This window comes from Mixophyes fleayi, chromosome 2 (genome assembly GCF_038048845.1).
Source record: "Mixophyes fleayi isolate aMixFle1 chromosome 2, aMixFle1.hap1, whole genome shotgun sequence".
NCBI classification, from domain to species: domain Eukaryota; kingdom Metazoa; phylum Chordata; class Amphibia; order Anura; family Limnodynastidae; genus Mixophyes; species Mixophyes fleayi.
Window position 1 is genome coordinate 292,672,376 of NC_134403.1, and position 20,131 is coordinate 292,692,506.

At 35.8% G+C, this 20,131-nt stretch overlaps 1 protein-coding gene across 10 annotated transcripts in view; it reads left to right on the forward strand.

The window, feature by feature from the left end:
- The window catches only part of CASK (calcium/calmodulin dependent serine protein kinase), a 247,868-nt gene that overhangs the window by 174,588 nt on the left and 53,149 nt on the right, over positions 1-20,131 (forward strand). For 3 of the 10 annotated variants that reach the window (XM_075196392.1, XM_075196391.1, XM_075196393.1), the window contains 6 exons: positions 5,540-5,728; positions 8,315-8,393; positions 11,061-11,146; positions 12,478-12,546; positions 14,741-14,809; positions 16,287-16,322. In XM_075196392.1, coding sequence (XP_075052493.1) covers positions 5,540-5,728; positions 8,315-8,393; positions 11,061-11,146; positions 12,478-12,546; positions 14,741-14,809; positions 16,287-16,322 — 528 coding nt within the window. The remainder of the gene's footprint in view (positions 1-5,539; positions 5,729-8,314; positions 8,394-11,060; positions 11,147-12,477; positions 12,547-14,740; positions 14,810-16,286; positions 16,323-20,131) is intronic. The other 7 variants (XM_075196398.1, XM_075196397.1, XM_075196399.1 and 4 more) reach the window with 3 other exon arrangements.

A 20,131-nucleotide genomic window follows, 5' to 3' on the forward strand; every position in this document is an offset into this window, starting at 1 on the left:
ATGACCCCAGTGCTGTGAGGCAGAAGTGCTAACCACTAGGCCACTGTGCTGCCATATCCCACACATCCCACAGATGCTCCATCGGATTGAGATCTGGGTAAATTGGAAGCCAAGTCAACACCATGAACTCTTTGTCATGTTCCTCAAACCATTCCTGAACAATGTTTGCAGTGTGACAGGGCACATTATTCGGCTGAAAGGGACCACTGGGAATACCATTGCCATGAAAGGGTGTACTTTGTTGCAACAATGATTAGAGAGGTGGTACGTGTCAAAGTAACATCCCCATGAATGCCAGGACCAGAGGTTTCCCAACAGAACATTGCCCAGAGCATCACACTACCTCCGCCGGCTTGCCTTCTTCCCATAGTGCATCCTGGTGCCATCTCTTCCCCATGGTCCCGTTCTGGCACTCACGTGCCCATTTTAGACACTTTTTGCAGTGGAAGTGGGTCAGTATGGATATCCCGATTGATCTGTGGGTACGTAGCCCCATACGCAGCAAGCTGAGATGGCCTTTGTGTTCTGACACCTTTCTATCATAGCCAGCATTAACTTTTCCTGCAATTTGTAGCTCTTCTATGGGATTCTTTGCTCCCCACACACATAAATGAGCCCTGGGAGCCCTTGACCCTGTCAATGGTTGTCCTTACTTGGACTACTTTTGGTAGATACTAACCACTGCATACCAGGAGCACCACACAAGACCTGCCATTTTTGGAGATGCTCTGACCCAATCGTTTAGCCTTCACATTTTTTCTTGCTTCTAACACCTCAACTTCAAGAACTGACTGTTCACTTGCTGTCTAATTAATATATCCTGCCCTTTGACGGGTGCCATTATAACAAGATAATCAGTGTATATGTTTGTGTATAGATTTCTTTTTTTTTTTTAAATTACATCAAGAGAGCACATGTAGTGTAGTATATTATGTTGCAGCAATTGGCATTAGAAAAGGGGACGGGCTTATCTGAAACATGCAATTCCCTCTTTTCCAACAACTTCCAGGCAGTCGGTCTAGACCTTTGTTTCTTATATTCTCCAATGAGAGAATTTCATCAACATGAGGTAACAAAGCTGAACTAAATAAATATCAAGCCACCCAGTTGCCAATAAATGTGAAGAATCATGTATCAAAAATGAAATTTACACACTGTTAAAAACCCTTCCATTCCATATAAAATAACAGGCTTATATGTAACCACGTTGATAAAAGGTTTAGTTAGGTGCTGATGTCCTTGGTCCAGAGCGGTATTGTCATCAGATGTTCACAGATATTCCATCTATTCAAGACAATCAGAATGCTAGATATTAAAACAAATGTATTGGAGGCCACACAACACGTTTTATCTGACTTCATCAGGGATGTCCTTGCAAATTTTTCATAATAATTACAGCGAACAACTTCAAAGAACATAGTTTTTACATAATTACCCAGACATACATAAAATACTGAAACACAACATTAATATACATATCTCAAATTCTTGATATTTGGACACCTTACCTGAATAACTGCTGTTCGTTTTTCTAATTTATTCCCAAGGATACTATATAAAGTCATTTAAGTCTTTTTGAACCTGGATATTAACATTTAACGCTCTACTTTTCTAATTTGTTCCCAAAAAAGATACTATATAAAGTCCCTTATTTAGACTCTTTGGAATCAAAATATCAAAGGGTGTAAATCCAAAAGGTTTCATTTCTATAACTAATATGCGATCCCTATCTCCTCCATTTTACGTTCTCTGGAACATGTTCCAAGGCTCTAAATTATAGACTGTTCTCATGCAAAATGTTGTGGGAGACTGTGTAATCATCCTATGTTTGATGTTATATAGGTGCTCCTGAATTTTTATTTTTAGTTGTTTGTTTCTACTCCAAACATCAATCCACAACTACATTTAATAAAGAATAATTACACAAGTAGTAATGCATGTAATTAATTGTTTTAACTTATGACTCTCATTAGAACTAGTGATAAAGCCAGAAGTTTCCTTACCCATTAATTGACATATTTATACAGTGTGAATAGGGAAAGCAATCATATCTTTTTCCCCGCTTTAAGCCCATTCTCATTCGAATTTAGTATTTTCGTCATTTTTGGCACCATACTAGCATCTAGTTTTGATTTTTAAATTCCTTGTCGCCTTATATATTACTGGAGATTTTTTGGGGTAGAAATGGACTTAATATCGGATCTCTTAATAAGTTGTTCCAGTGTCTAAATAAGATGTTTTCAATTTTTCTATTCTCCACATTATATTGAGTTCTGAAAGAGCTTGCTTTAGTATCTATTACATCATTAGAATTAATCATTTTTCTTTACCATTAAACCAATTAGATCTGAATGATTTTTTTTTTTTCAGAAAGCCTTAGAACATGCATAATTATTGGCCTGTCTGCATATCCTGCCATTATCTTCTTTTTAGAAGATCTGATTGTTCCCAGTATTTTAGATCAGATGTACAATTCTTTCCTAATCTTTAAACTTGCAAAAATGTATTCTCCCACCTAGGTAGATAAAAACTCGTAGAGGAAATAAAGTTATTAGCATCTACATCCTTAAAGACCATACTTGTCTCAATTTTCCATTGTTCATCAATTTCCAATACAGTGTCCAAGAAATCTTTTCTTTTCGCATGTATTTTAGATGTAGTTTTGAGATTAAAATAGTTTCTATTTAAATTCTTAATAAAGGACATATTTTCTGTCTCTGACCCATCCCAAATAAAGATTAGATCCTCTGAATATCACCCCAGTCACCCATAACAATGTTGGCATAACTGGGGGCAAATTTTGTCCCCATTGCCGTGCCATGTTGTTGCAAATAGATATTATCTCCAGATCTGTGTTCAGTACAGTTTTCTGTTGACACCTCCCCGTAATCCCACATTCTAAGAAGCCCAAATAACTAAAATATCAGAGGCAAAACACTGCAATACCAATGATTACAGTCAGAGGTAAATGAAAAAAACAGCTTTAAACTGTATTATATAAATTAAGATGTAATACAATAGACACACTCTCAATCACGTTGCACACATGCCCCAAGTTGGTGTACTTTGGCAGGACTATTACACCTTAAATGAGACTGATGGGATGTCATCATGGGAACGTGAAGACAAATAATGGCAGACATACTAGTGCCATTGTACAGTAGAAATTGGATAAAATCTTAGAACATGAATATTTTTATACTTTCATGAGTTATTTAGATTTGACAAATAAAAAATAAACAAATCTGTATATTTCTTATAGCGTTCAGTAAAATATGGTGATCAGCATGCTTTAAAGGAGAAGTCCACCTTACCTAAGTGGAAGGTTATTGTATTTCTTCTTTAGGTGCCTTGTGAATAATTTTATTGACTGTGCAGTGGCTCAGAGAAGTTTGCTGAAATACAACATCACTAAAGTGTGCAAACTGTTTCTCTCAATTTCTGTATAATCCTGTCCACATTGTTTTTAATGTGACTACAATTCTGATTCTGGACACAGAATCAATGAGGTGTTACAAGAGCAGACAGTTACTAATCATTTTCTGTTTCCATCTGCTGAAGTCTGTATAGAGATTGATGTTAGTAACTCAGCATACTCAGTTAATTGAGTTCAAGCAGATACTAAACAGGTTATGTGAATGTTTTGTGAAGTTTAAATATAAATACTGAGTAAGTAAAGAGTAATAACTGAATAGGAAATTGACATTACCATAATATATGAAGTCACACCTTGACCCGGAAAACCAGCATATATAAATAGAGTACATGTTACAGTTCTGTGTGTCTCCGATTCAGTAGACCTGCAGCCGTTATCTTGCACCTACAGCTGCCTTAATCAAAGACATAGCTACCATAATATTAATGTGTACAGCTGCGAAGAGGCCCTGAGCTGGGTGGGGGGCATCCAATGTCATAGCCTTATGTGCAATTATGCTTTGGGTTTTTTTCACCCTTGGACAGTTCATGGTGACTTTAAATGTTTTTGCTATGGGTCCCACAAATGTTTAGTGACACCCTATCCAGAGTCATGCTGAACTGAAAACTGCTATAGTATAAAACGCTTTGCTTTCGGATAGTGATCTTAAAGCACATTATTAAAGAACATTATTTAATATTGTCTTTGCAGTTTAATGGATAGTGAAGATTTTTTTTTTTGTTGCCTAATTGCTACTGTGAAAGAGGGATAACGATGGATACAAGTTGACAGGAGCCATCATGGGCACCAACCGTAATCTGGCTGTCTTTTAAAGCATTCAGATGTTCATCATCTCTGCTATTTTTCCAGGGACTGTTCACACCAGAATATCGATTCACATAAGAGGCTGTTGTTCTGCATCTCAAGCACAACTCTATCTAGATTCTAATTGATCAGGTTGACTGGGTGTACTGGTAAAATTAGCATCCTTTGAATAGAAACAGAGGAGTATAATTACATATTGGCAAACCTGGCAGAATTGCAGAGTAAATAGTTAAAAATATTCCCATTGTGTTTATATTTAATTAGCCTTATGTAGAATATTTTCAGCTGGCAATAGTTGGCTTGATATTTCTATACAAACCAGTAATTACGGATGTTGACTATATAACAATAACATTGAGAGGCTTTCTAGAGACATTTGAATCCTGCAGTTGGGTCCTTGTGACGATAAATAAGTCACTAGAGAGCCAATTCTAAACATGCAAAAGTTCAGGCATCAGGTGCCTACTTTTATGGAAATACACCCCTTCTGCATGAGGGGCATCAATAACATGTATTTGGAAGATGTTCACAATCCACCGTTGGCTGGATTGCAGACATTCTTAGTTTTGCACTCAAGCAGGGTTGGAAAAAATTGCAATTAGAAAGGTCTCCCATCCCCCATTTCTCAAGACTCTAATTCTTGCTAGTCAGAGATGCTGTAAACACAACCCTTTAACCAACATGTATACACAAAAGTTATGTAATAAGAGAACTTTGATGCACCCTCACTACTATACAAGCTAAAGGCGGACAATTGGGCAAACAATCTTTGTCATTTGCATTATGTAATCCTATAAATGTGATAAAAGGAATGTGCTATCAACATGTAGAAACAATATAGTTTCCACCAATGTGGAATTGCAATAATAAGTTTGTGTGTGTGTGTGTTGATATAGTGTACAAATTCTCTGACAGTTTAACAGACCACTTTTTTTTTTCTTACTTTGAAGTTTGCTACATGTGATGCACAGCGATTGGTAGTCAGTGGTAGACTTGTATTGAGAAAGTAGTGTTCCTTATGTTTTTCATTACCCTTTAATGTTTAATGGTCAATATATTTTCATAGTATTGTACAATAGTTTTAGTAGATTACACTGTTTATTTTGCAGCAAATTAAACAAGTTATTTCATCGTTTTTAATTATTTTGATTGCATGGTTTGTTGTAAGTAACCAGAAATGAAAACTGCTGTGGAAAGTATAGAATATTTTGTTTAATGTATTGGTTATAATATCTTCAATTATAGTGATGTAAGACATTTGTATGTGATATGCTGATATTTTCTATCCAACTATTCCAGGCCTTACTACAAACTCATGATGTGGTAGCCCATGAAGTTTACAGTGACGAAGCACTAAGAGTTACGCCACCTCCAACCTCTCCCTATCTAAACGGAGATTCTCCAGAAAGTGCAAACGGTGACATGGACATGGAAAATGTTACACGGGTCCGTTTAGTGCAGTTCCAGAAAAATACAGATGAGCCAATGGTGAGACGCTATCAAATACATTTTAATAAATCCATTGATTTGTTAATTTACCTTCCTTTAGTAAGTTTATTATGTTCATGATCTGCTCGTATACTCGTTTTTAGCTGTCTGCTTCATCTAATTTTATTTATGTGACGTAAACTTGTCTATTGACCTTGCCGGCTGTTGGCACTCCAGCATAAGCCTTTCATTGTACTGCTTAGTGGACCTTAAGATGTTTAAACATGTTGAGTTGTTTTCTAGAACGTGGATTTGAAACTTCTGTACTTACGCGTAAAAGATGTTTTAGGGACTAAACATTTTTGGGATACATTGCCTTGTGAATTGTTCATTATTATCATTTATATTACAGACTGCATTAAATAAGGGCTGCTAATAAAGTGTAAATTCTAATACAGTTACAGAATTTGACAAGTTCTTTAGTATGGCCATTTACAGAAAGTAAGTCCCCTCACCAATACAACTTTATCTCAAATATTTTATGTTCAGATCGTCTTTTGAAAACTGTAGTTTTTGACTAGTGACTATTAGTCGTAACCTTCATGTTTTAGAACATGTTTTTTTCTTTTATTTAGGTTTTTTGAACCATTAATTGAGTTTGTTTATGAAGTGAATATCAGTGACTGCTCATAGGTCTGTCTTTACCTTGTTGTACAGTTTTTTTGGGGGTGGGTTTATCCTCCTTATGAAGGATTATTCACTGGCATTGATAAAACTGGCTTTAAGTCTACTTTGCAGTCTGTTGAGAAGTGTTAATAAATAACCCTCAGTTTCAGTCCATTTCCTTATTCAAAATGTGTACCTTTACTGGATTTACTACCATTCCAAAGCTACACCCTTGCCAGATAATTTGATGCCATGTCAACCAATCATTTTTTTATTTTTAATTAAGAGTGTGTTTTATTAAATATCCATACTGGCAAATCTAATTTCAGGTTTCCCGTATGGTTGCAATTTATCAGTCTGTGTCTGATTTTTAGGGTGTCCTCAAATTTTCAATTCTCTGCACGTTCGATGAAGTTTGAGAGGACACAAAATTGATGCTGACTGTAAAGAGCAAGTTCTGCCTCCCTTAAAATGCAAACCTGTTCTCACCCCCTGAAGACTCGTGTTTTGCAAAGTAGATCTTTGGTTTTTGTATGGGGTTTCCCACAGCGAATTTAACTCCACCTAGCAAAGTAACACTTTATGGGTCATTCCACATGATCCCCCTCCATTTGCTTAAATCCTTAAGGATCCAGAACTTCGTCACTGGCCACTCTCTGTAATCATCTATGTGCCACAAGATTTATTATAGGAACTGTAAAAGATATGCAGCTCCTGATTGGATGGCCACATCAATTCTGCAGTCATGATAAATAATAAGTATTTTTAAAATACAACATCTAAGCAAATATTGTAAGAGCTGATAAGCTATTTGCATTAATATTAGGTAGTATAATGACAATCCTATAACATTGCTCTCTAAAAGGACTGGCTTGTTGGTTAAAATGTTTAACACTGCTAATATCCGTAATCATTTAACAGTAGTAGGTGAATTATACCATATATTAGAATGTACAGAATATAGTCATTGATTCCAGAACTTGCCATTTAATTGATACTACCTGTATGAAACATGGTCAGATTCAAATATCAGATTTTTCTGAGGACATGCCTAAATATGATCACCTCTCTCCAGGTTGGCCTAACTTCACTGATCCCCAACAAGCGTAATTGTGGAATGTTGCAATTATGCATTATTTTTTTAAAATGTCTGGAGTGGGATTGATTCAAAAAAGCAAGTAAAGCAGTTGCTTAATTTCATACTCGCATAACCTTTATTAAAATAACACAAAAACATAAATGACTTTATTTGGATTACACAGTGAGATCTTTCATCTCAAATGCCTTCCCTTGATAGCAAATCTTTTCTGCCTTTCTAACTACACATTGTTGACACAGACTATACCAGCCACACCTATAAACCTTTCTCTCTCCTAGTGTGTGCTGTTTTTAATTATTTTTCTTCTTGTTAACTTAAAACAAGAGTTAATGATTTCTCTGTTCTGCAGTTTTGGTACGTTTGCAAAAATTGCTATCTGATATCCTTGCCTTTGTACATTCATTTTAGGTAAAAAGAATATGGCTCTCTCCCTTGAGCCCACCACTTTGAGAGACTTCTCGAACAATGTTTGATTATTATCTCCTTTACTAACTAATACACAGCAGCATGTGAAAAGATGGCTATAGCTTTGAACTGTTACTGTCCAAGTTTTTACAAAATGTGCCTACTATCACCTTGCTCTTTCATGAAATGGTTAAATTCAAAACATTGACAGTATCTAAACTAATCTCTGGTGTCAGAACTATATTCATTGGGTTTGTATTTAACCATATATAAAATGGCCCTTTTTTTTTTTTTTTGTATCATAAAGCTAAAAATCCCTTTTTCATAAAAGGAATTGTGTATAAGTGAACATGCAATGCTATCAATATATTCAGGCTATTCATACAGTGTAAACAAAATAATACAATAATAAACTGTTTGTTTTAAATAATCTGACAGCAAATATATATAAACATTTATAAATGTGTTTTCAACAGGGGATAACACTAAAGATGAATGAGCTGAACCACTGTATTGTGGCAAGGATTATGCATGGAGGAATGATTCATAGGCAAGGTACAGTAACTACTAGCTGCCAGGTCATATAATTGTTTAACTGCTTAAACTCTCATGTTTTTTCCAGTTGCTACACTATTCACACATCACTGGGGTTTACTATGGGCTAATGAATGAGCACTGTTCTCAATGAAATCTGAGCAGACACCTCCATAAGAGTACTTGCCAATCTTTTCCATACCAGCTTGTAGTCAGCCGTGTTGTTTACAATATGTAGTGCACATAGACAAATTAGTAATAATGATAAATATTAATATGCATACATTTTTTATGGTATTTCAACAACAAAAAATTAAAGATATTTTTTCATAATAATGGCCATGACATGTTTTCCTTTTTTTTTTACAATATTGCAAGTATCAAAGTCAGAATTTGATATAGTTTGCTTGTAAATAGTAGGGAAAAATTATGCTTACATGTGTCATAAAGAAATTAATTTTTACAGGGTTTCCTCAAATTGTAATCTATACAGTGTCATTGAGTCTTTTGCCTCAATGAAGGAATTAGTTCCTTGTTAATTTAAAGGCTGTACTATCGTGATCATTGTATGAGCCCAAAATCCCCGCAATAGACTATTGATAAAACACAATAAAAATAAACACTAAAACGCATGTTTTCATGTGGTTTTTTTTGTTTTGTTTTTTTTATAATAAACCCATGTAAGTGTCAGCACTCAATTATGTTACCTTAAACTACTTCAGGTAAAATGAAAAGGGAAAACCTTCTCGAGCCGCTCAAAAAGTTTTTTGACCGTGGATTATGGCAATCCAAAAGGTGCAAGTTCAAATGAGTACACTAATTGACTGTGAAAAATGTATTAGACCTTTTCTTTGTATGGCTATGCATGTACTCTTGCCAGTAGATGGTAGCTTACTGATTAAGTAATCAGTCGCTGAGTATGACTTTTCATAGATTTATGTAATAAAGTGACTTCCTTGTTCCAGATTTGGCAATGAACAAGTGTTTTCTCATTGATATCCCTAAAGGGTAACCTGTCAATAACAGTTAGACATCTGTTTAATCACCATTACATTGAATTAGTAACGTGCTCAACAAAATCTCTGTGTTGAGGTTTACATTGTGCCACCTCCTTGATGCACCAAACTTAAATGATTTCCAACAAGTTGTTAAAAATGTAAATAGAAAAAAACTTATGTTTTCCTCATTTGGATCCACACTGTGTCAACTGTGGTGACAATAGAAGGGACAGGCACAGTTTTCCATCAACTGAACTCACTGCTTGGCTGCAATATAATGTGTATCGTTCCATTTAGGAAAGCTCTTAATAAATCGTGAATAATGCTCACCTTTGAAATGGTGAGGTTCAAACTGTTCCTTTGTGTCTCCATGTGTCATTCTAAGTAAATCCTATAGGTTCATCATGTCAACCAACAATCTCTAATATAGTGCAGAGTGTAACAAAAACATTTTTGGTGATAGTGCACTCACCTGTACTTGGTGAGATAAAGCCATAAGAAAATCAGTTTCCCATTCTTGGAACGTCAATGTTCATATTTCCATTGTGACAATTTCTCATAGATAAAAAAATAAATTATGTGTAATGCAATATTGTCTTACAATCACCAACACAATGGGTACACTGAAAATACTTGTAGAAATAAGGCATTGATAGTAGATGGGATCTCCTTTTACATGAATGATCTTAGGTTGGTGTCCATCTGGTAGCAGGAGTGTTATTTTAGCTGGTGCTGTTTTCCAGGATACTATACTTTGAACCCACAAACATTAGGCAGGCAGTACCAAGAGGCAAAGGAGTCTGAAAAAAGTGAGCACAAGAGCAAATAACAGCATTATATGTAAACAGTATTTGAATCTCAAAATTTTAATATATTGCATCATGCAATACATTTTTTATGGCTAGAAGCACTTCTGGATATTTAATATGGTAAACATTTTGGTTTTATTTTCAGCGCATGTACTTTGATTAAATAAATAAAGTTGTTTTCGAGGAGTGCCCCTTTTAAACAAAAATTGTGTGTGTGTATGTATATATGTATGTATATATATATATGTGTATGTATGTATATATATATGTGTATATATATATATATATATATATATATATATATATATATATATATATATATATATATATATATATATATTATATATATATATATTATATATATATATTAATGTGTGTGTATATATATATATATATATATGTGTGTGTGTGTGTATATATATATATATATATGTGTGTGTGTGTGTGTGTATATATATATATATATATATATATATATATAATGTGTGTGTATATATATATATATATATTCTCAAAATGTGTGCTTTTAATTAGATGGAGGAGGAAATTACAGTAGGTCATCTCACTAGCTGAAGTCTTCAGGAACATTCTTTAGGTGGAGGAAAGATGGAAACTACTATGCAAACTCTATTAACCTTACTACACTTTAGATTACTGGCTGCTTCAGATAACTCTACCTCAGGGGATTCACAGTGTATTGTATAATGTCTAGCACTCGGTGACATAAGTAAGAAGTAGTGTGTTGTGCTTGCTGGAAGTGCCACATGGTGCTAGTTGAGAAAGTTATAATATATTTTAATTTGATGTTCCAGAAATGCCCCCAACAAGCTGATTTTTTTTTTCTTCTTCTTCTTTTTTCTTTTACTAATTTTACTGTGCAGGTACCCTTCACGTTGGTGATGAGATCCGGGAAATAAACGGAATTAGTGTAGCAAACCAGACAGTGGAGCAGCTTCAAAAAATGTTGGTTAGTTGCCATATTTATATATATTATTTTTTTATTATTATTATTACCACCATTTATTTATATAGCGCCACTAATTCCGCAGCGCTGTACAGAGAACTTGCTCACATCTGTCCCTGTCCCATTGGGGGTTACTGTCTAAATTCTCTTACACAGACAGACACACAGACTAGGGTCAGTTTTGTTAGCAGCCAATTAACCTACTAGTATGTTTTCGGAGTGTGGGAGGAAACCGGGGCACCCGGAGGAAACTCACGCAATCACGAGGAGATCATACAAACTCTTCACAGATAAGGCCATGGTCGGAAATTGAACTCATGACCCCAGTGCTGTAAGGCAGAAGTGCTAACCACTTAGCCACCGTACTGCCCCTATATATTTAAAGACTTTATGTATTTTTCACTTACAATTTAAATGCTTTGCTAAAATTAGGTGGCGTTGACTTTGAGTGCTTAGTTTAGAATTCTGGCATGCCCAATATATAACAAGTATGGGAGCCCCTACTAGGTAACCCACCTATACCTAGATTCAGATTCATCTGCAACTTGCTCATTTTCCTGTGAGCTCTGTGGACTTGTATTGGAAAAACTAGGAACATATTCACCAATGTGGCTCTTGACTTCAGATAAGTGTTTTTAGTGTGTGTTAAGACATATTATATTGGGTTGCTGTTGTCCGTAGTGGAAATACCTTTTCAACAAAAGGAGGAAGCATGGTTTGTCAATGCAGCAGCTTAATTTAATTAAGTTTTAAACTTTAAAGTAGCAATCCCACAGCTTTTTTTTTTTTTTGTTTATATTCCTTTAAATAGCAAGTTATGTACATTATAAGCGTACATCTCCTTTTTAAAATCTTTCTGCATAAAGTATGGTTGCCAGTCACACATGCATAGTTCTCAGCATGTCATGTGAAGGCATTGGGGGGAATATTTTACAGTACACAAAGCTCAGAGAGGCAATTTCAAAGCCCCTCTGCTCACTACAACATGTGACTGGTTGCCATGGTTGTCACATGACACTGCAAAACTATCAATCATTAATAGTAGCCAGAAGAAACAAAGGAAAATTTGTAATTACTAAGCTTCTTCCTATAGTCTGTCAATGATTTATGTTTAAAAAGATGTAATAAAAAAACTTGCATTATTTCATAAGATTGCTGCTTTAAACTGTCCCATTACCACATTATGTCAGTGTGTATATATCATATATAATCTGCTTTTATGTTTTCAAATTACAGCTATCATACCTATAGTTAAAATGTCGAATAGCAATTTAACTTATTTTGCTTCTCTATTAGCTTTTAATAAAATCTATTGTGCCTTTTTTTTCTTTTAGAGAGAAATGCGAGGCAGTATCACTTTCAAGATTGTTCCAAGCTACCGCACTCAGTCTTCGTCCTGTGAGGTAATAACATAACACATAAGGACATCTTCTCTTCCTTTATACTGGTGCTAACCACCTGCTGATGGCTGACTATCTGCTTTTTGAGAAGTCGTTTCTGCCTGTGCTAGTAGACCATGCACACCAATTTTACAACAAAGATAACGGAACAGTGAATGTTTATCATTTACTAAAAGGGGATAAGGTAGATGTGTAGTATTTGCAGTTATTATATTTTTATTTTGTTTGAAAAATTATTTTAGTAGAAAGTATAAAAATGAGTAAATATTCTTAAACCCAAACTGATTATGAGGAGTACAAAATTAATGCCTCATCAGATCTCTTCCCGTTTGTGTGCTTGCAAGATTAGCATATTTGAAATATGTTCTAAATCGGAAAGGGCAAGGTTTTTATTCCCCACTGTGAATGTTAAAAACATGGAAATGTTGTTTGCTCTAGGGTTAAATGCTTCGATCTTTGTAGCTATATTAATTTACCTTTGCTTCAAAGCAAATATCAACCAAATTTTTTCCGGACAGCATATTTCTTTTATGTTATCAGATGCTTTTCAGACGAGAGTGTGTTTCTTGCCTCCAATCTTTAGGTACAGTGTAAGGTAATCTGAAATTCACACATTGCTTTCACAGTGGAGTTCAGCCAAATTTGTGGGTTGAATCTGTGTTAATGAGAATTCAGTCTATTCATTAATTATGAATCTCAGTCATATTACTGGTTTACAGTGAACTGACTGGCTGCATTAAGCTGCTGGTTTATATAGTAAGTGCAGATGATAGGAATGGGTAGTTGGACAGTAATGGAAGTACCACTGCACTGACTGCAACTACTGTATTTCAAAACATAAATGGACATATCGAGGGAGATTCAATTCCCCATGTTGTTTAGAACAATGCGGGGTGCGCTTCATTACCATTAATACGATAATTGATGCACATTATTACAATTGGTACGATAGTTTCAACGCTGATTTTTGCTAACAGCACCTTGACCTGTGAGCAGAAAACGCGTTCATATTACCTTACTAACGGTAATGCAGCGCACCCCGCGTTGTTCTAAAGAACAATGTGGGGAATTGAATCTTCCCCATACAATATAAACAATTGTATATATCTGTCCGCAAAATGAAGTTGGCAATCTTGTCCTAGAACTTCAGCTAGTAAAGTCTTCAAGTTCTCATGCATTGTCTATAAAGACATAATGCCAATTACCTAATAGTTATTACAGATTTTTTTTTCTATTGCTATGGTGGCAATAATGTTTAGTGCTCTCCTAGACTCAATTTACGCATATGAATGTTTGTTTTTTATGTAATTAACAAAACCATTTAATATCTTGGTAGAACAGAATCTGTTCCATATTATACAATTGGGTTTGCTGGGCAATTTGGTGACACGCATAGAGGGCCAGATTGGACATTCCAGTCATTTATGTGAAGGGGAATTATCAGACCAGAATATCCCACAACTAATCACATTGTGCTCATTGAACGGTGATTTAATTGACAAAGCACTGTAATGCCAGTCACTTTAGTTGTAATTTGAGACTCAAATATATTGTGATTTTTCTAATGTGTGGTCACCATATTGCCATCCTGCCTGACATACAACACATGCAGCAATCTGGAAACTAAAAACACAAAGGTAAACGAATATAATATTACACCAGTTTGTGTCAGCATTTGCATTTTGCTCATTCTTAATGTAACGTACGTCAATAAATGTTATTCTTTCTGCAGTTTGAGTATTCAGTGTTCACATTCAGTTAAGTAATTACTTCTTGCAAAGTGTTTTTCTTTAAGAAATGGCATGAACAGTTAAATATCTTACTTGCTAAGGATTAGTTTTGTTTGCAAGGTGCAACTGATGTTTAAAAGCAATTACCTATGGCTTTCTTCAATTCTCTGTGAGAAGCAGCAGACCATTTATTTACAGCTGTTGAAGTATATGCTGGTGAGCGGCAGACAGAATATGAAGCATACATTGGCATCTGGGCCATGAGCTCCTCTTGGTGGATATTCTGATAACTGCAGTTACAACTGCTTTATATTTTTACACCAATGCACCAATATTTATGTGGTTAAAGCAGAAAAAAATCTTCGTAAAGAAACAAAATGGTGTAGAGATTTTTCTCAATGTTGATGCAGTGGTAACTACAGTCTTGCAATAGTGAATGTGTTAACAAAACTTGTGTCTTATTTCAGAGAGATTCCCCCTCTACATCCAGACAGTCCCCAGCTAATGGTCATAGCAGCATTAACAATTCTGTTGCGGTAAGATCAGCAATTACACATACACACAAAAATAGGGGGAATATGGTCACACTCAGTTTTTGTTTTTGTTTTTTTAATTGCCATCTGTGTTTATAAGTTCACGGATAAGCATTGCCATCCTAACATAGTAAAAATTGTGTTGGAGGATTTTACTTTTCTTTTTTTATAATTTTCTGTGAATCGTGCTAGGACTCTTATTCTTATAAAATTTTTAAAAGAAACATATTTTTACTACAGAAAACCACCATTTCTTTTAAAGTGGACCTCTCACCCCAGCCATTTTGTGGGCTGAGCCAATAGTAATGAGTTTGCAGGCTATAAGTTCACAATAAACTAGTGACATCACCGAGGCAAGAAGCACGATGTCGCTACTTCTTTGTGAAATGATAGGTACATTTGAGTATTGGTTCAGCTCACAAAATAGCTGCCTTTGCTGTTTCTATTTGACAGGGCCACGTTAAAAAAAAAAACAAAAAAAAAAAAACAAAAAAAAAAAAACATGGACCGTTTTCTCTAACAAGATTTTAGTTTCCGCTATCTGAGTTAATGAATTGGTGTGCCCTCTGCTGCTGTGTAACTTGCACATATTTTGCATAACATGAGTCTGGCCTGTTGTGTTAAGCTCTCTTTGATGCTAGCAGGGTTGATTTTACAATGACATTTTTAAAAAGAGAAAAGAGCTCTTCAAACCTTTTTTCTGGAACATCTTTAACACAAATTGCTTCTTTATGATGCATTGAAAGCTGCTTTTGCAGACACAGCTTTTTCAGCAAAATCCCATATTTTTTAAAAAATTACATTTATTCATACAGAACACCAAATTTGCATATTGGGTTTTTTGACCAAGACATTTGTGGTGAATCAAGTACGTAAGTAAGTACTTGTGCTGAAACAGCACTGAGATAAATAACCCCTTTTTTAAATTAGATGAGCCTAACTTTCCAAGATATTGAATTCTATTTTCATAGCACTGACTTGCTCTACGACAACTAGTCTCATCTGCCAAACCTAGGTTACGAATGAAGTTCTGGCTTCGAACCAGTGATAATCTGATTACAACTTTCAAGTAAATGTGTTTGAAACTATTTATAGTTTTACCAACATATGTTTTAGGTAGTGTATTATGCACAGCTGACCAGACCTGTAAACCAATCCTGATCAGGTCTGTCTACAGACTTGCAGTCCTAATTATGTTTATGGGACCATCACACTCACTATTATTTTGTCAATGCATTTGTGTTGAAGATGCTGGTAGTAACTTTCTTTTTGTTTTGTTTTTTAACTACGCATCATTTCTGTGCTTAAACTTTTCTGCTTCCTGAAGCTTCAGCTAAACATTTTGAGCTTTGTTTTGTTACCTAAATTATTCCATATTTATTAATTACACTTACATTCAAAATACTATTTGTGTTACATGAATATGATAAACTGTTAATAAGATGAAAATGTCTTCTTCTGGGTTGACTTTGTTCTGCAGGATATACCAGCAACTACCCAATCAAAAGGACGACAGGTGAATAGTCTTTCTTTGTATGATGTGTAAATGTTGGTTTTATTAACCCCTATGTTCCTTGTGCTGTCATAATTTATATTCGTGCCTTGTCATTAATCTCATTTTACACAAGAGGCCGACGTTGTATCAGCTGGGTGGTTGTTGCTCATGCGGTCTAAATGGGGATGCATTATAGCAGATTCAGAAGAGAAATATGGGTTTGAAGATCTCTGCACAGCAGCTGTAAAAACTAAGTGCTAATATAAATATAGAACGAAAAAGCGGGTACCTCTCTGCGAATGATGCATTAAGCAAGACAGTTCACTTTTTAAGTCCTACTCTGTAGTTTCCTTACTGCCTTAACTTCAAATTATTTTTATAATGAAGGGCAAACATATGATCCACAGAGATTTCGAAGTAGAAAATATCTTATTGCTGCTTATATTAATGGTCATATTACATACATGTTTCATTTGAATTGGTTTCCAGGGAATTTTGTATAGAAAATTGTTTTAACTTGGAAGGCTAAAATATACTCTTCTCATTATGCAAATGCATAACAATTGCAAATGTCATCATACATAACACAACTAATCTCTTGCCTCAGTTTTTGTCTTGCTACATTTCCTTTAATCATTGCCTATGCCCCATTTAGAGTAGCTTAATTATTTAAGAGGTTGAGAATGTGAAAGTGATGAAAATATTCCTGTATCCAGATAATCCTCACTATTCAAAATTCCTTCTAATGTCCAAACGATTATGTATTTGTGAGAACAGAAGTCGACATCAACTATATTAAAATATCATTATATATATGTATATGTATATATGTGTGTGTGTGTGTGTGTGTGTATATATATATATATATAGATATAGATATAGATATAGATATATATAGATATATAGAGATGTTCACTGGCCCCCGTGTTCTGGTTTTGTATCTGGATAACTTCGTGTTTTTGACAAAACCGCCCCTGCGTGTTTTGGTTTTGGATCCCTATTTTTTTCTAAAATCCCTATTCACATAATTTTACTTTTTTTTCCCCCCCCTAGTTTCAAGTCACTTGCAGTCAATTTTGCCCACCTCACAGGTCACAATATTATTTTCATACACTTTCAAACAAAGACTGCAGCAGTTTTTTCCAGTGATAAGAAGGCCTTTGTCATGCCTGGGCATAAGGCCAAAAAATCCTCCTATGTGTGAAATTATTTTTACCCAAATCCTGACAAGTTGTCTAGCCATTTGTAGCATTGTAAAGCTACAGTCAGTAGAGATAGACCTTAAATATCTTGGAACCTCATCCATGTTACGCCATTTGAAGCGAGTTCATGGAAAGCTTTTGTGAAAATCAGAAACTTATGCTAAAAAATAACAACAAGCAGTCCAGCATCAGCTACCTCCCTTCTCTCACCTAGATCCCAGCACCTGCAATCTACACCCCCAACACCTTCATCAACATCCTCACAAGTGATTGGAGTTAATCCTGCATCCAAGTTTCTAAGGCGAGATGACTCCTCCCCTATCCAGGACTCCTCAGAAGAATCATTGAGCGTTAGGCCCACTGCTGCTGCTGCTGGGGGTGGATCTTCAACCCAGAAGCAGATAAAGAAGAAGACTACTACTAGTTTACAACAATTGACAGTTAAACAATCCTTTGCAAGAGGAAATAAGTATGAAAGCTGTCACCCAGTCACAAAGCGGATCACAGACACCATGGCAACTATGCTAGTATTAGAACTGCGTCCAATATCCACTATTGATGTAGCTGGTTTAAGACCGTTGCTTGAGGTCTTCTGCACCCGTTACCAAATTCCATCACGGTACCATTTTACTAGAAAAGCTGATCCTCACCTCTACCAGAAAGTTCGTAAAAATTTAATTATTGGGCTACAAAATGCCATTTTGTCCACTGTACACTTAACCACCGATATGTGGACAAGCGGAACTGGGCAAACTAACGATTGTATGATTGTGACAACCCACTGGGTTGGTGATTCGCCTTCACCAGCAGGGACAGCAGCAACATGTACCGAAGAACGTCACATTTTTCAGGGGCAGGCTACTCTGTGTATCATCTGCTTAACGAAGAGGCATATTATTATTGTAAATTTGTAAGGCACCACAGTGCTCCACAGCACTGTACAGTAGGGAAGACAAGGACATGCATAAAACAAGACATACATGAAACAAGAACAGACAAGGCACACTTTGTTTTCATGTCTCCACTCATTTTGTCTATGGAGGACCCTGCTCATAAGAGATCTTACATTCTAAAGGGAAGAGGGCACAGCTGAAACAAGAGGAGCGAGTGTGGCTCAGAGTAGAGATTGGGATAGTTGTGAGGGTGCATTAGTGTAAATAGTGTTATCGAGGATAAGGTCACCTCTTAAAAAAGAGATGGGTTTTCAAAGAGCATCTAAAGATTTGAAGGCTGTGGGAAAGTCTGGTTGAGCGTGGTATGGAATTCCATAAGTGGGGAGCAGCATGGGAGAAAGGTCTTGAAGGCAGGAGTGAGAGGTGGTTATCAGAGACGACACAAGGCGCAGGTCAGAGGTAATACCACTGACAACCTGTTTGAAAAACTATGGGATGTCATTGCAACATGGCTTATCCTGCTTGGACTTTCCTGAGGATATGTGATTTCTGATAACGCCACCAATATTGTTAGAGCATTACAGCGGGGGGAATTCCATCACATTTCCTGTTTTGCTCACACAATCAACTTTGTGGTACAGAACTTTTTAAAAAGAAATGACTGACATGCAGGAGATGCTGTCTGTGTCCCGAAATATTTAGGGTCATTTTCGGGATTCTGCAACAGCATGTAGGAGATTGCAGCAGCTGCAAGAAGAATAGAATTTAGGGGGAATGTACTTTAGTCCAGCGCAGTGGAGAATACTTTCTGTGTTGTGCAAGGTGCTGAAACCACTGAAAGTAGTCACCTGTAAAGAGAGTGCAGACACTGTTAGCTTGAGTCAAGTGATTCCCCTAATTAGACTTTTTGAAAAGCAGCAAGAGAAATTGGAGGAAATGAAACAAAGCAATTCTGCTAATTATGTTGGTCTTGTAGATTAAGTACTTTATTTGCTTCGCCAGGGTCCAAGAGTTATCAACATCTTGAAATCGGATCATTACATTTTGGCAACTGTGCTTGATCCTAGGTTTAAGAGCTATGTCTTTTCTTTTTTTCCAACTGACCCAGATCTCAAGAGATGCAAAGGGCTCCTGGTCAGCATGTTGACAGCTCAAGTGGTACATGACACACTGATGTCTCCTCCATAAGTTTCTCTGGAAATTGCTGCTAGGAAAAAACCTAGCTTTCCCAAGACACCCAGTGGTGATGCAGATGAGTTAGCACAACATTTTGACATTTGGTCCGGTCTAAAAGAATTGCCGAAAAATCGTAACACGTTATCCGTAACGTGAACTGCATATTCCATTAGGAAAGTCATTTCCGGCAATCATATCAAAGTACACAGACTTCTGTGATGGTGGATTCCAGCGGGGATGAATTAGTATTGTTTGAGGATGATGTACACACTGATGAGGGTGAATATGATGACAGTGTAGATTGCAGGTGCTGAGATCTAGCTGAGAGAAGGGAGCTAGCTGATGCTAGTATGCTTGGTAATATTTTGAGTAGAATGGCAAGTTGGCAATTTTATGTTTTTAATAAAGGTGAAAGTTTACTGAAGAAAGAGGTGTTTTTTTTTCTTTACAAAGGTACAAGCTTTTTACTTTCATTTTTGTTTCCCTGACTCAAAACCACTATGCACTTGAACATAGACTTTAGCACATGAGGTGATTAGTATAATCATGACTGAGACTG